The 15,240-nt window shown below is 47.7% G+C and overlaps 1 protein-coding gene and 1 pseudogene across 1 annotated transcript; one reads left to right on the top strand and one right to left on the bottom strand.

Moving 5' to 3' along the window:
• Window positions 1–121: 121 nt before the first annotated feature.
• On the top strand, window positions 122–3,816 carry LOC136501151 (exocyst complex component EXO70I-like; annotated as a pseudogene).
• Window positions 3,817–5,721: 1,905 nt separating this feature from the next.
• Window positions 5,722–15,119, bottom strand: LOC136498971 (pumilio homolog 5-like). Its single transcript, XM_066494666.1, is given in 13 exon segments — window positions 5,722–6,125; window positions 6,230–6,401; window positions 7,449–7,643; window positions 7,765–7,875; window positions 7,953–8,165; window positions 9,206–9,313; window positions 9,404–9,545; window positions 9,644–9,864; window positions 9,866–10,618; window positions 10,620–11,054; window positions 12,116–12,331; window positions 12,333–12,732; window positions 14,704–15,119. Coding segments are annotated over 13 exon segments (3,018 nt in total). The 5' UTR covers window positions 14,733–15,119; the 3' UTR covers window positions 5,722–6,102.
• Window positions 15,120–15,240: the final 121 nt, after the last annotated feature.

Here is a 15,240-nt window from a genome sequence, read left to right as displayed (position 1 = left end):
TTGTCACTGAACGTTGCATGTTTTGTATGTGTGGAGCGTTTATCCGGTTCATAATGAGTCATTGTTATACAATATTATACATCCACTGGTCCAAAATGAGTACTGTTGTGGAATATGTGCAAATAAGCGTTGTTCTAATTTCTCATACGAGAATTATATAAACATTAGTTAGTGTATGATGCACCCTCAGTGTTCCCAATTATAATTCCCTTTAGCTTTGTGGTCCTCGCTGTCAAGTAAATCGGACCAAATTTCCTTTGGATGCATTATTTTCACGCCAGCAATTTATTGTAAAATTCCAGAACCTTGTATCAAACCACAGTTGGACAAATGTAAAATGTTCGCTTTCTCACAGCTAGTACTCTGCAACAATGAGGTGCAATCTCCAAAGATGGCCATTTGTCCTTGTCCTAAGTGGCAGATAAGCTCCAAGGTCTTTGCTCTAACCAAAGCTTCGTCCCAACCAAATTTGTCCTAATCACCATACTGTGATTATACAAGGCAGGCGCCAATCGCGAGAGAGACATCGTCATACACGCGTGTTTAGGCTCAAACACCGGCCGGCCGCCGGCCATGTGCCCCAACGCGTCAACGCCGGCGACCGGCAATGCCGACGCTGACGCCGACACGGGCGCCACTGTTCTTGCAAAGCTTCATGATTCGCGAGCTGCCATCGTCTCCGTGCTTTCAGCCGCGGCCGAGGCTGAGGTCGAAATCGACGCCATCGGTGACCGCCTGGACGAGCTCATATCCAGCGCCTCGCCGTCGTCCTCCCACAACCTCCAGTCCCAAGCCGTGGCAGCACGCGCGCTGAGCGCGCGCATCGACCGCGCCGTCGCGCCGGCCGAGCCCTCCTCGCGGCGTTCCGCCGCGTGTCCGCGCTCGCAGAGGATGCCGCGCCACCCGCGAACCCGGGCGACGCCGAGAGCGCGGTCGCGTTCGTCGACCGTGTGGACCAGCTGCGGGACGCCATCGAGGAGGTGGTGGCGCGCGGCGAAGAGGCCGTCCGGAGGGTGGAGGAGGCGGTCGGCTTCCTGGGTCGGACCAAGGCGGCCGGCCGAGGCCGCGTACGGAGGCTGACCGAGGCCGCCGCGGCGCTGCGCGCGGTGTACGAGACGGAAGCCGAGGAGATGCGCTTCGAGGGGCCCCTCGATGATGCTATCCTCGGCCTCCAGGAGCTCTTTCGAGGCGGTGCTCCTCAGGCTGAAGCACCCGGCGCCCGTGGACGACGACGTCGCCGGCGTCGAGGGAGGCACGGCCGGGTATGAGCTGGGCACTGACGACGAGGTGGAGGCCAACGCAAGGATGGCCATGACGCTCGCCGGCAACGACTGCTTGATATCTGCCTCGACATCTACGTCACGGTGATTCATTTTCCTAACCTTTACAGCCTAGCTCTTTCTTGCTGTGACAGTTGCGATGTGAGTAACTGAAATAACTGTGGGTGACGTCACTCAGACGAGGTACAGGAGAGCGGCCAAGGCGATGATGTACCTCAAGTCGTACACGCCGGAGGAGATCGACGCCATGGAGTGGGAGTCGCTGGAGTCGGCCATGGCGCTTTGGAGCCCGCATTTTCACGTGGCTATCGCCTCCGTGCTCGTCGCGGAGCGCCGGCTCTGCGCGCGCGTGCTCGAGCCTCTGCCGCCGGCGGTCTGGCCCGAGTGCTTCGCCAAGATCGCCGCCCGCATCGTCGCGGCGTTCTTCCGCTTCGCGGACGGCGTGGCCGCCGCGGCGCGCGAGCCGCAGAAGCTGTTCAAGCTTCTCGACATGCTCGACGCGGTGGTCCGGGAGCGGGAGCGCCTGGACGAGCTCTTCACCAGCGAGTCGACCACGCTGGTCGCCATCCACGAGCGCACGCGCGAGGTGGAGCGCGCGCTGGCGCGCGCCGCGGCCGGCGTGGTCTTCGAGTTCGGTCTCCGCATCGAGACGCTCTACGTCACCGGCGCCGGCGCCGACTCCGGGCACGTGCCCAAGATCGTGCGGTACGCCGTGAACAACCTCAAGTGCCTCGCGTCCGAAGACTACAGCGCGCTTGCCGGTCCTAAATTTTGAGGGTCATCCAGCGAACTGGTCACCAAGGCCCTCTGGACCGTATATAAAATCTTATAATATATATGCGTTAATTTTTTTTTATATAAAACAAAAACAAATCCAGTGATATATTTTTAATTTAACATGTTTGATGTTTATCGAGGAACAATGTAAACTAAAATGGTCCGAGAGTGGCATGTAAACTCCAATTTTCTCAAAATGTAAACATTTTGTAAACATTATCGCGGCCCACAAAGGCTAAATAAAATTCGGGGGACGAAAACTCCCCCCAGTGACCGTAAAAAAAAGTAAACTAAAACAATCATATATTTATACTTCTAAAACTAATATGATTACCACAAGGAAGAATAGAACTCCATAATATCCATTTCTTCTCATAAAAAGATACTTCTTCGGACACTTCTTGATGTAGAATCATCAAGGACGGTATTGAGATCAATAGTGTCCACTTATGTATAGCACCTTTCGAAGATTCAATAAATTTATCTTCTAGATTTTTCTGTTTTCTTTTCTGAGATCCCGACAATTGTGTCTTAGGTAACATTCCAAGATTCTAACACTTAAATTAAAAGAAAAAACATGACTATATGAATTCGAATACTAGAAGTATGAAATAATCAATTTGGATTAAAAACGATCATGGAAAAAAATACCTAGGTGCTAGGGCCTAATCGGCTGATGAACCGATGAAGTGATGATTGATAAACTGATGATCGACTGATCCGCCTGATCGCGTCGTCGTTGAGTCGAGCCTATGAGTGCGCCGTTTCCATGTTTCTGTCTCTCCGCGGCGGCCGGCGGCGGTGCGGCGTGGCTCCGTCTCCGACTCTCCGAGACTCCCTGAGATCGTGACCCTTCGCCCTGGGCACTCGCGTACGTAGTAGACTCACGGACTGGGGAAGCAAGCGCTCGGCGCTCCTGATCCTAAATGTCTTGGGCTGCTTATCAAATGCCATCGGACTATAGGACTGAAGTCTACAGTATACCTAGGCCTGGCCCCTCCCTTCTCTGCGCCCTCGGGCGTCGCACCTCTCCAGGGTCGGCACTCTCATGGACACCGCGCGCAGCGCGGATCTGGAACGTGGCGACGAGGAGGAGAACACGGGCGAGGGCGGCAACCGCGCCCCGCTCGCCGAGGCGGCGGCGAGCGTGATGGAGGCGCTGCACCGGCACGTCGAGGCGGCGCGCCGGGTATGCCCGGACACGGTGGCGTCGCACGTCCTGGCCATGAACGCGTACTGGTACATCTACATGCGCACCCGGGGCTCGGAGCTGGCGAAGCTGGTGGGCGAGGACACCATGCGGCGCCGGTACAAGGCGGCGGCGGAGGAGGCGGCGTGGGAGTACCAGGACGCGGTGTGGACCCCGCTGGTCCGGCTCGGCAGCGGCAGCAGCTCCGGCGCGCCCAAGACCTGGCCGCCGGACGATGCGCGGGAGAAGGCGGCGGCGTTCGCTGACAAGCTCAAGGAGCGGGTGAGGCGGCACGGGGCCGAGTACAAGATACCGGACGGCGACCTCCGGGGACAGATCAAGGTCGCGGCGGCCAAGGCGGTGCGCGGCGCGTACGCTGGGTTCTTGAAGGCCAACGACAAGGCCCTGGCTGGCGGCCGGAAGCAACTGCTGCCGCTGGACATCATCGAGGGAATGGTTAGGCGCGTGTTCGACGAAATGGGCGATGGAGCCGCCGGCAGTGTCGGCCGGGCGAGAAGCCGGCGGGAGTCGAGGAGCAGCGGCAATTTGGAGGGCTTCTACGCCGTCTAAAAATAGTGAAATGCATGCTTCTGTTATTATGTACTTGAGTTTTTGTGTTGAAAGAACAAAGTTGTGTTAAATCTTAAGAGATAATATGATATTTCAAAATCTACTTTATCACAGTATGTACTTGAAAACTAGATAAATTAAAAAGGTTGGAAATATATTTCTGAAATTTGTAGTATTACATGTATTGTTGGCCGAAGTTAAACTAGGGGCTAAATTTGTTTGGATCCACCCAACTGCCTTGTTTGGCATAGCTTAGCTTTAGTTTTTAGCTTCACAAGCAGCTTTCTCAGTAAATTTGAGTTATTTTTGTAACTTTAATTGGCAAAACAGTTTCACATGTATCACAAATTTAAGAAATGACAATAATACCCTTTTCTTTTCTTTTCTTTTATTTTTTCCCGTCTACTTTCACGGAGAGAGAGGATTCGATCCGTCATCTTCTTCTCGCATCCTCGACGGCCGCGGCAACTCGCGCGCTCGCCCCGTGCCTCGACGGCCGCAACTTTCCCGGCAGCAGGTCCGCGGCGGCCGTGTCCGTAGCTTAACCGGCGGTGGCCGCGTCCGCACGTGGCCCCGGCGGCGTTCGCGCGCCGGCCACGTCCGCGTCCACGTCCAAGCACAGGGGAGGGACCGAGCTCTCGCCATCCAAGAATCGAACAATCCCAGCCTCTTCGGCCTCCTGCGCTCCAGCGGCTGCGCCCCGGCTCCCCGGTGGCCGCGCCCCCCTGGCGCTCGACGGCCTCCATCCGGCCGCACGACGGCTCCTCGGCGGCGGCCGCGCCACGGCTCCAGCGGGCCGCGCCCCGGCCGACCGGCCACTACCTCCCGGCTCCCGCGAGCGTGCTCGCTCTCTCTTTGCTTGGCAAAAGGTCTTTTGTGCACAGAAGGCCCATATTTGGAAGACGAAGCTAGAATAAGTTACTATTTTCAATTTCATTCTAACTTATGTTTTTGTGAGAGAAGAAAAACAGCTTCACCCATAAAATTATTTTAAAATAAGTATTTGAAAAAAAAACAGCTCACAACAGCTTTGCCAAACAGACCCTAAATGTTACTAGTTGTGACAGCTGAAATACACCAGCTAGTAACTACCAGGTAATAGCTAATAGTTAGTTGGACGGTAGACAACACATTAGCCAGCTAAGTAACTATTGATTGTGTTAGCGGGGAAAACCCAGCTAATAGCTAATCGTTAGTGTGTTAGCTAAGAAAAAACAGCTAACTAGCTAATTGTTAGTTCAATAGTAGGCAACACATTACTTAATCGTTATTAATCGTGTTAGCCAGAAAAACAGCTAATAGCTAATCCTTAGTTGGATGGTACGTAACACATTAGCTAATCGTTAGTTGGATGATGGGTAACACATTAGCTGGTTTACTAACCGAGATAGCTAATCTTTAGTAACTAACTATTAGGCTAGTCTCGGTTGGAGGTGTCATGCATTTAATACTGTGACACTTGGCAACTTTGATGATTAGACAGGCTAATTACGAAGAGAAAGATATAGAGTTTCGTAGAGTTTTATTAAGATAAAATCACAGTTACCAACACAAGGCCTCTCACGTACTAACCTTAGCTAAGGCATCCACACGGTCCGTAAGTTTTCCACGACTAGCCTTAGCTATAAGGGTTCCACACGGTCCGTTAGTTCTCCACTCCTGGTTATATTTCCAAGAAGTACTTATTTCTTCTGAACCCGTGGAACTACAGGAATTTGAAAGAAAATAGACAGTTCAATCCCAGCCGACATTTAAAAACAGAAACTGCGCAGCTCATCTCCATGCCTAACTACAACTAGTGTAAAGGTGCACAACCTTTCTTTTTTTCACCAAATCACAACAAAAGATTGACAGCAGCTGATCTCCATCGCCGTGTAGAAAACGCAGGTTGAACTGAACGAGAGATTCACAAGCAATCAGGACAAGACATGAGCATTGCATTTATCCCACAACTGCGATGCAAGAAAGCAAATACATTACCAGGCACAGTTAATATGTATCGCATACAAACCATAACGCTAAACTCCTTTTGCACACAGCTAACCAACCACTATTATTCTGTAAATAGGCACACCCTAACATAGATACACTGACGCACACCACTACGCTTCTGTTCTAGAACCTCAAGACTATCCTGAAGAGTCACACCTATACAATCTTCGACAACAGTTTTGTTAGTCTGTTTGGAAGCACCGGAGTTGGACTTGATCTGTTTTGCTTTCTTCACTACTGGACTGAGCAAAAGAACAAGACACCCCTGGCCTATGAAGAATTAGGCGGTTCATTTCAAGAATCTGACTCGGCAGTTCCTGAAAGGGTGACAAAATTGAAGACACTGGTCATGAACTCATGATGCTGTGGCCAACAGTCACAGCGAATCTTGGTGCAAGTGCTAGTGGACGATGAGACTTACCATCACCACAGAGCTGCTCAACTCGGCTTACAATGTGCTTGCCGTAAGTGTACTTCCTCAATGCTTGCATATGACCCTTTACACGGCTGAGCAGGAGTTCCCGCTGATTCTCATTGCATGTTTCAAGTATCTTCTGAACCACATAATTAGCATACTGGTCCTTCATCATTGCCTAATTGAATATAAAAGGTGGTTAGCAAATATAAGCTAACATCAAGACAGAAAGAAATAAGGTTACAGAAGAGACTCCATTGGTGATCCAAGGATGGCAGCGGGGCGGGTCTGGACCCGAAACCCGCGGGTTTCAGACCCGGCGTGGCGGGGGCAGGTCCAGTTTTGGCCCCGCGGGTTTGTGGATTCGGGGACCCGAAACGGGGCGGGGCAGGGTGCGGGTTTCAAATCTCCCCCGAAGGTGTCCGTCGGGGACCCGAAATTAAGCAATCCAGTAAAAAAAAGCCCATCATACCTGGCCCATGTAACCTGTAACCTAGGTATATAAGCAGCCAGCCCACCATTCTAGCACCAGCCCCGACCCCTTCCCAGCCGCCGGCACGAGCCCCGACTCCTTCCCAGTCGCCCGCACCAGCCCCGACCCCTTCCCAGTCGCTGGCACGAGCCCTGACTCCTCAGTCGCCCGCACCAGCCAGCGCACAGGGTGCTGGCGCGCAGCGCGGCAGGCGGCTGCGGAGGCCAGGCACGTGGCGGCGCGGCGCGACTCGCGGAAGGCGGCCAGGCGCGTGGCGGCGCGGCGCGGCTCGCGCAGGCGGCCATGCGCGCGGCATGGGCACACGGCCCTCAACCCCCACCGTTACGGAGTCAGAGAGAGCAGTCGCAGGTTGAAGCTCGCCAAGTCGCCATTCGTCTCCTCTCACATCTCATCCGTCTATCCCCGGGTTTCGGGGACCCCGCGGGTTTGGGGGCAGGAGCAGATCTTCCCCCGAAACTAGATTCAGGGCAGGTTCGGGTTTCGTTGTCGGGTCTCGGGTGCGGATCCGCAGACGCTCCACCAGCCCCGAACCCGCCCCGTTGCCATCCATGAGATTCACAGCTCCCAGAAGCTGGAATAACTGAAAGACACCCATAGAATCATCTGATTGACTATGTACCGAACTGAGATCAGCTGCCCGTGTCTCAGCCTTACTTTCAGCCAGTTTGGCAGAGGAAGGGACTGAGGGAGGGATATAATGGAGGAAACACTTAACTACACTATCAAACATACCAGCAAATTGTCATTGCCCTCTGTCTGCTCCACAATCTGCCTGATCAGAAGATCCCGCTCCGCAATATCACCATGTTGAAAACATTTCTCTATCACATTTGATGCAAATTTATTTTGGCTCATGGTAACAACCTGCCCAGCCAATTTAGTAATAATTTGGCTCCTCTCATGAGCTTTTCCTCTTTCTAGAACATGCTGCAAAAGAAATAGAGAACAGTAAGCTGCCAAGGGAGGCATAAACATATCAAACATTGGAAGGGTCCTGGGAGAAACGGTGTTGAAGGATCCACTATATCAACTTACAAAGTAATTTTACCTGTGTAACATAGTTGCCATACTGATCTTGCGCAAGGATGCACGCCGACTGCAATATCTCATCTATTATGCACTGGCCTTGTGAGTTACCATCACAGTGCTCCAAAACTCTCTGCCCAGAATGATAATCATTGAAGCATGCACCAGAATCCATCACGAAATTCTAATAGATTATTACTGTAAATTCACCTGAATTACACGGCAACCATATGGGTGCATTGAAAGGCTAGCAACTTGTCCCTGAAAAGCAGATACTACAAAACCAATATGTTCTGTGGGGACACACTCAATGCACTTCTGTATAACATGATTTCCATTTTGATCACGGACACATCGCATAACATGTCCATCAAGCTCATGAACTAGATCTATTTTCTGGTCAAGTTCCATAACTTCAAGAGCCTACATGTTTCGAGAGAGAATGTTAGTGGAAGCAATAATCAATAATGATAGATGTAGTTGCTCACATTAAGCTAGATGATATCAAGAATCACATGAGAAACTAAGTTTTAAGTTGCTTGCACTGCATCACCAGTCCCACAGTACCATTAGCAGATTAACAGCAAATTTCTATGTACATAAAAGAGGTCATCTTTTCATATCATAGTTACTTTCCCCCCTCAGAATGTCATAGTGATTACGAAAAGATACCCCTCTAACAACGGCATGCAGTGAATGATGGATATTGTGATAGAACCCTGCTGCTTTTTTGCAATAATAGAAGGGAAGAAAAAAAGAATTTATGTATAAAGACAGAGACTAGCAACGAAAAACACTGATCAGTAGAACATAAACTAAAAAGGAATTGATCCCACAGATACTTGTGATAAAATATTAAACACCACAAGTTTCGAATGCTCACTCTAGTACTGCAGGGTATGCTCATATAAACCTTAATTGAAGTTTTCATATGAACCACTAACACTGCACATGCACTCAAGATCAGAAGGACATCTCACAATGGCACTCATTTTACAAAGACTGAAGCCAGGCAGCTTTTGAAGTAGTTGGAGACTTACAAGCATCACATGTTGATGAAAAACAAAATGCTATGTACAAACAGAATTGAGAAATAGAAAGGCTTGTATAACATATTCTATATTTCCATAATTGTTACAAAAGATGTGCCTGTTACATTAAAAAAACAAAAGATGTGCCTGGGGTCCTTAAACTTACCTTGGATTCTCATCTAGGTTCATAAACTCTCAAAGTGAGAATCTGGGTCATGCAACTTTAAAGTGCTTCACTCTAGGTCCAAATAGGGACCTGGTTTATCACTTGGAGTGAACAACTTAAAATGTTCAAAGGACCTAGAGCCTCACTTCGAGAGTTTCTGGACTTAGGTGAGAATCCTGGAAAGTTTAAGAGCCTAGGTGCCCTTTGCTCTTATTACAAATTAGTCACATCTAACTTAATTATATTAAGCAAAGATTAAAGAGTACCTTCTGGATTACACGGCAGCCATACATCTGAAGACTCAATGGCAAAACATGACCAACAAGCTTGGTGGCAAGATCCCTCCTTTGCTCACGAGTTCCATGTTCAAAAAACTGCAGTGATTACAAACTTATGTTTACTGGTTACAAGTACAATGCATGGACAATTAATGGGCCACGAGATTCACCCTTGCAACAGCATACCTTTTGGATCACGTAATTCCCGAAAACGTCAGTCATTAATGATGAAGCATGAGGAAGAACCTCAGCAAACACAGATGCCTTCTCTTCGGCAGTGCAGTTTTCCAACTTCTGCTGGATGAATCGGCTACCATGTTGGTCAGCACTGAGATCAAGAATACATCCAAATACAACCTTTGTTTGTTAGAATGGATGTTAAGACAGGATATGGACTAAACCAACAATCGACACCGGAGAACTAACCTGTATTCAACTATACGACCTGTGATGTCAGATAGCTCAACCCTGCGTGCTCTGTTGGACTTTAACTCTTCTAAGAAAGAGCAGGTCTTTGATTCATCAAACTTCTGTCTTTCTCGCTGCCCTTGAATCCCAGGACTATCAGTGATATTTCTTGAGGGGGACTGAAATCCAACAGCGTCATTTCTCCTACCAGGAGGCAATACTCCAGGCAACGTTTGTCCCTTGAAACACTGGACTTGTAGGATAAGTCATCGGCACTCCGACGTAGGATGAGATGCCTTGATAATTTGGAACAGTCCCTCCTCTTCTGGGTGTAGGAGAATTAGGAAAGCCAGTTCTTGGAAGTGGAAGCCTCTGATCAGATGGATATGCTGCTTGGGGTATCATCTTTTGTGGATCAAAGCTTTCAGCTGGATTCCCAACAACAGTAAATCTTGGACCCATTGTATCGTATTGATTTCCACCAGTATACTGAAATAAAGAGGGATGCTGAAAGAAATGAATGAAGTTCGGATCGGGAATGGACGGCTGCATACCAGCCCCAAGTTGTCCGTATACTTTATATGACTGCATAAAATCTGTTCCCCCTGTAAGATCCCCTGCTGGAGGAAATCCAGATGGCCTGCCACTAAAGCTTGGAGTCATAGGACTGTCAAGAGGTGTAGCAAGAGGACCTTGGGGAGCATAGCCAGCCATAAAAGGTGGCAAAATGGAACCACTTACAGTGTACCCACCAGTTCCAATTGAGGTTGGAAAAGCATTAGCAGGGTGCAAATTCTGATAATAAGGGTTTCCAAAAGAATTTGGTGTATAGAAAGGTGTTGTCATACTAGGCTGCGGTAAAAATTGGTGCATGTCACCAGCAGGTAACTTGAGCTGAGCATGAGACAAGTTATCAACAAAAGGTATATGGGGAAGATGGGGTCCTTGAGTAGTCATTTGAATAGGGATCACCTTGGGCTGGGAGAAAGGAGCCATACTGCTGCAAGACATTGTCCTGCCACCTCTGCTTGACAGGTGAGGATGTATGGCCATCCAAACTTAACTTCAAATTCTTCATACTGGAGTCCACATTATCAAGTTCAGTAACAGCTGCACCACTGCCAAGCACAACATTTCCATGTTTGGTGTCTACAGCTGCCTTTTCTTGCTGAGAAGTTTGTATACCAGTTTTGCTAGCAGAATATGATGAACTGGAAAGGGGCGGCGATGAAAGGTCACTGCTAACAGTACTTTTCAGTGGGCTTTTTGGTGTCCAAGAGTTCAGGTCTGATTGCTTGACAGCATCAACTGACAAACTCCTTGTCAAACTTATGTCACAATATACAGGCATGGAATCACCAGTGTTGCTATTTGAAGGATTAGAAGATGACCTATCAGGCAAAGAAGCAGCACTCTGTTGAAAGCTCTCCTAAGGAAATATTAAACAGATGATGAGACCATTTGTGACAGTCAAGAGAAAACCAAAGCTTCAATTCAAACTTCATTTGTAAGTGCAAAAGGGAAAAGAGTGAAGTAACAATTGGGAAGGAACAAGCAAATACAGTAAGACTAACATACTACACAAAGCACAAATGTTGCATCACTCCAGATCTCTTCCAAAACTTGTTAAAGGCTAATAATCTGTGGCAATTGCTTTTGGAAAGCATTTTTTTACTGTTTTCACTTTTCAAATAGGTTTACTAATTATAATAGCTGATATAGTAGAATGTAAAACTAGCCAATTATTTCCCACGTTTTTTAAAAAAAATAGACAATTCCAAAGTGTAGTGATCTAGATAGACTTGTAGTGCTGAAATTTGGTCTGTCACGTGGTAAGAAATTGAGTAAGAATGGAGCAATACCTTTAAGGCCTTGTTTGGATGTAGTCGGATTCGCATCAATCCACATGCATTGGGGTGGATTGGAGTGGAACTTGAACTAAATTTCATCCCAATCCACCCCAACACATGCGGATTGAGGTGAATCTGACAACATCCAAACAAGGCCTAAATGTTCAAAAGAAACCTTACCTTTTACCTATTAAAAGGAACCTTACTATAAAGTTTTTACCTATACAAAGATCACTAAGTATCAGCTAAAGCAGGGCTGAAATATTGGCCTGTGCCATATAAGAACAATAATGTTTATCCCTACTTTTGGATACAACAAATTCAGTGGCCTCATAATAAGGTAACCATTGCACAAGTATGTTGAAAAGTTCATATGTTATTTCAGGTTCAAGCAAGTAAAAGGCCATAGCATCCCTGCTCATTCATGTGCCCCTAAAGTAAATTATAAGGTGTCAACATACCAACAAACTACTAACTAGCATGTTTCAGAACCACAATTTCAGAATTTTCTCTGGCACATATAACTACAGATTGAATTCATGCAGAAGTCCAAAGCAAAAAAATGGTACATATAACTATGAAGGTAGGATGCAACGGCTATGACAAAAAAGGGAGTAATTAATCCATGTCGAGCACTCACCAGACTAAAATCCTGGCTCTGAAAGTTGGATGCACTGGAGATAATCTGGGCATCCTCCACTGAACTTGAATCCAATCTTGGAGATTTATCATCCTCCGGTTCTTCTTTGTGAGTTGACAGTGTAGATCGAGGAACATATATCGAGCCTTTGCTGCTGTTATCTTGGGAGACTACCCTCCACTCTTTAGCCTTGCCAACACGGTTCATTAATCGGCGGACTCTCTCTTGAAATAAGTGGAGGAGGGAGCCTTGGATTCAGATTCACCTTGGAGCCATAATACTCAAAATATGCTGGATCAGCACGTAGTTGCTCCTCAGACTTCGAACTGTCAGTTATGTTATCCAAGGTTGCCAAACTAGCTTCAAAGCTCCCACTCTGCTGGCCAATGAGATGGCCAAGAGCAGCAAGAGATCCTTCCATGCTAGGCGGTGCGCTTCCACTGCGATTTGGAACAGATTTGCTCCAGCCCCCATAAACCCCAGTGCCATTATCCACAAATCCCAAATCTTCCCCTGAAAGGCCACCCACTGAAGAGTCAAATGCACCAAATCCCTTACTCCAGTCCCTAGCCCCCGTCCCACCAATTAATCGGACAGCACTCTCAGTAGCCATTAGACTGCAGAGAAAGAAATTTGGTTTGTAAGTGCTCATCAATTGATACGATATATAAGAATTCTTGTTACTTCCTCAACTAGAATATTGAGCCTAAATGCTTGCCAATGTAACTAGTAACAAGAATCAGTGTAAAGCAAATGCATTCGAGATTTCATGCCTAGCAGTCCATGTATTCGATAAAGAGACAAGCTAGCAGAAAATATACATGGGTAACTAAATATGCTGCTTTGGCCAGATAATACCATATATGCAGAGCTTTGACAGCATGGGGCCTCAATTCAAATACAGAAACATAGAAGTGAATCTCAATCGACTGTAAATGGCAAGTTGCAAAGTGAGCCAGTGATTTGGTCAGACGTTTGCTAGCATCTAGCGCCACAACTACAGTTGTGCCAATGACTCAGATAAGGCACCAAAAGATAATGCCTTTGGGGTGTAATCATGCTCATATCCATCGAACTGCACAAAACCGATGCCACTGCCTACCTCAGCAATCTGACACCTTCCAGTTTGTTACACGATCTAATGGGGAAAAAAATAAAATTCCAATGCGAGATCAAATGATTTAGCCATTGCACTAATTCCCCAAGAGAAAGGACACTTTTTTTTCACAAACAAACCCAGAATGCAGTCCAAAAGCAGATGAAAATCGAAACAGTAGCTAAATTCAGGAACAAGCACAAACCAATCGACAGCTAGAACTCATTCCTCCGATTCCACCAATGGGAATCCTTAGAATCGCAACAACGCATGCATCCCTCTCGCACAACAGCAACTTGCCAACACTCAAGTAGTCAAGCTCCAACCACAGCCCGAAATTCTCCCCCAAAAATCAAGCAAACGCAAGCACGCCAATCATCACACCTCTACACCAGTCAGCAGGGGAGATAACGAAACAAGGAGAGGGAAAGGTGTAACCTTGCCGCCTCCAAGTCAGTCGGCTGGCCCGAAACCCTAGGCGACAAATCATCAGCACCACCACCTGTAGTCATCCTCCCAAAGCTCTCCCAGCAAAAGGCATTCCCCGTTTCTCCAGGGGCACCAACCACCTTGGCCTTATCCACCATCTCTCTGCCAGGAGCTATCCTTTGCTCCGCCACCGCCGCTTTACCCTTTCCCTTTTTTCTACTTGGTGGAGACGACAATAGACCAGGGGGGGACCGGTCGGTCGCTTATAAAAGCCTCAAAATGCCTGTGCAGGCATGAGGCTGGATATGACCGCAGCAACGTGTTACGGATGTGAGGCAGGGATGTGATGGACAGGATCATAAAGCGTCATTTGCGTACACGGAGATTGGGGATGCGTTTTAACCTTTCCTTTGAAAAATAAACAGAGTTTGGGTGTTTTTTTAAGGAAGGAATGGACCTTTGAGATGGCAAATGTCTTGCTAAAGGTAAACATAATCCATAATAAGTATGATAACAGTAGGTGAAAAGAATTTATGTCATTTTTGTCCTTTCATCTAGACATGTTTGTTTAGTACTGTGGATAGTATTGTTTGTAATGAGGCAAAATGAATGTTCTTCGTAATAATGAAAATTGGTTAGTTACTGGTCATCAATTGACTAAATATGCTAGTAAATCATCTTAAATGTGAAACACCCTCTATTGCTTTCTCAGCTGATTATTGCAGCCTAAATTTTTTAGTGCAACAAGTAACAATAAGTTTGTCAAGCGAATGCATTATAGATCCACTCCAAACAGTTCATATATATCAGATAAAGAGAGAAGCACACAGAAAGAGAAACATACACAAAGGGTAATGCTACTTGGGTCTCGTAAGTAAATACCTATAGTAGCCAAACTTTAATGGCTCAGGGCCTCAGAAAAAATGAAAGACAGAAAAATAACAGTAGAATCTGAATTGGTGTATGTACATGACAAATGGACAAATTGCCAAAGTGAGCCAGCCATTTGGCGTAGCATCTAGCGCCCCAACTGCATTTGAGATAAGGCACCAAACGACAAGACCTTTGGGGTGTAATCATGCAGATATCCATCGGATTGAACACCAACCTCGTACCCTGCCTACCTCAGCAATCCGACACCTCCCATTCCCCTCCACACAATCTAGTGGAGGGGAAAAAACAATTTTTTTTTCATACGAGTTGAAACACGAGCTAGCCTGGACTGGTTCCCCAAGCGCAAAACCAGATGAAACACGACCAAATTCAGGAAGCCCAGAAACATTCCTACGATTCCAACAAAGGAAGCCCTTCACCCCCAACCCAGAATCACAACTACGCACGCATTCCCCTCTAGCAAAGCCAAAGGCGACTTGCCACTACTCGAGCAGCCAAAAAAAATATTTCCCCAAAAAAATCCAGCAGACGCTAGCGCGCTAGCAGCCCGCCACGACACAGGTCAACAGAGGAGGTGGCGGAACAGGGAGGGGCGAGAGAGGGGAAAGGCGCGACCTTGCGGCCTCCGGGCCGGCCGGCCGGCAGACCAAAACCCTAGGCGGCCGAGCAAGTCCACCAGCAGTCCTCGTCCTCCTCCGCCCGGAGC

This window comes from Miscanthus floridulus, chromosome 13, assembly GCF_019320115.1.
Source record: "Miscanthus floridulus cultivar M001 chromosome 13, ASM1932011v1, whole genome shotgun sequence".
NCBI lineage: Eukaryota > Viridiplantae > Streptophyta > Magnoliopsida > Poales > Poaceae > Miscanthus > Miscanthus floridulus.
This window is presented reverse-complemented; position numbering and strand designations above follow the sequence as displayed.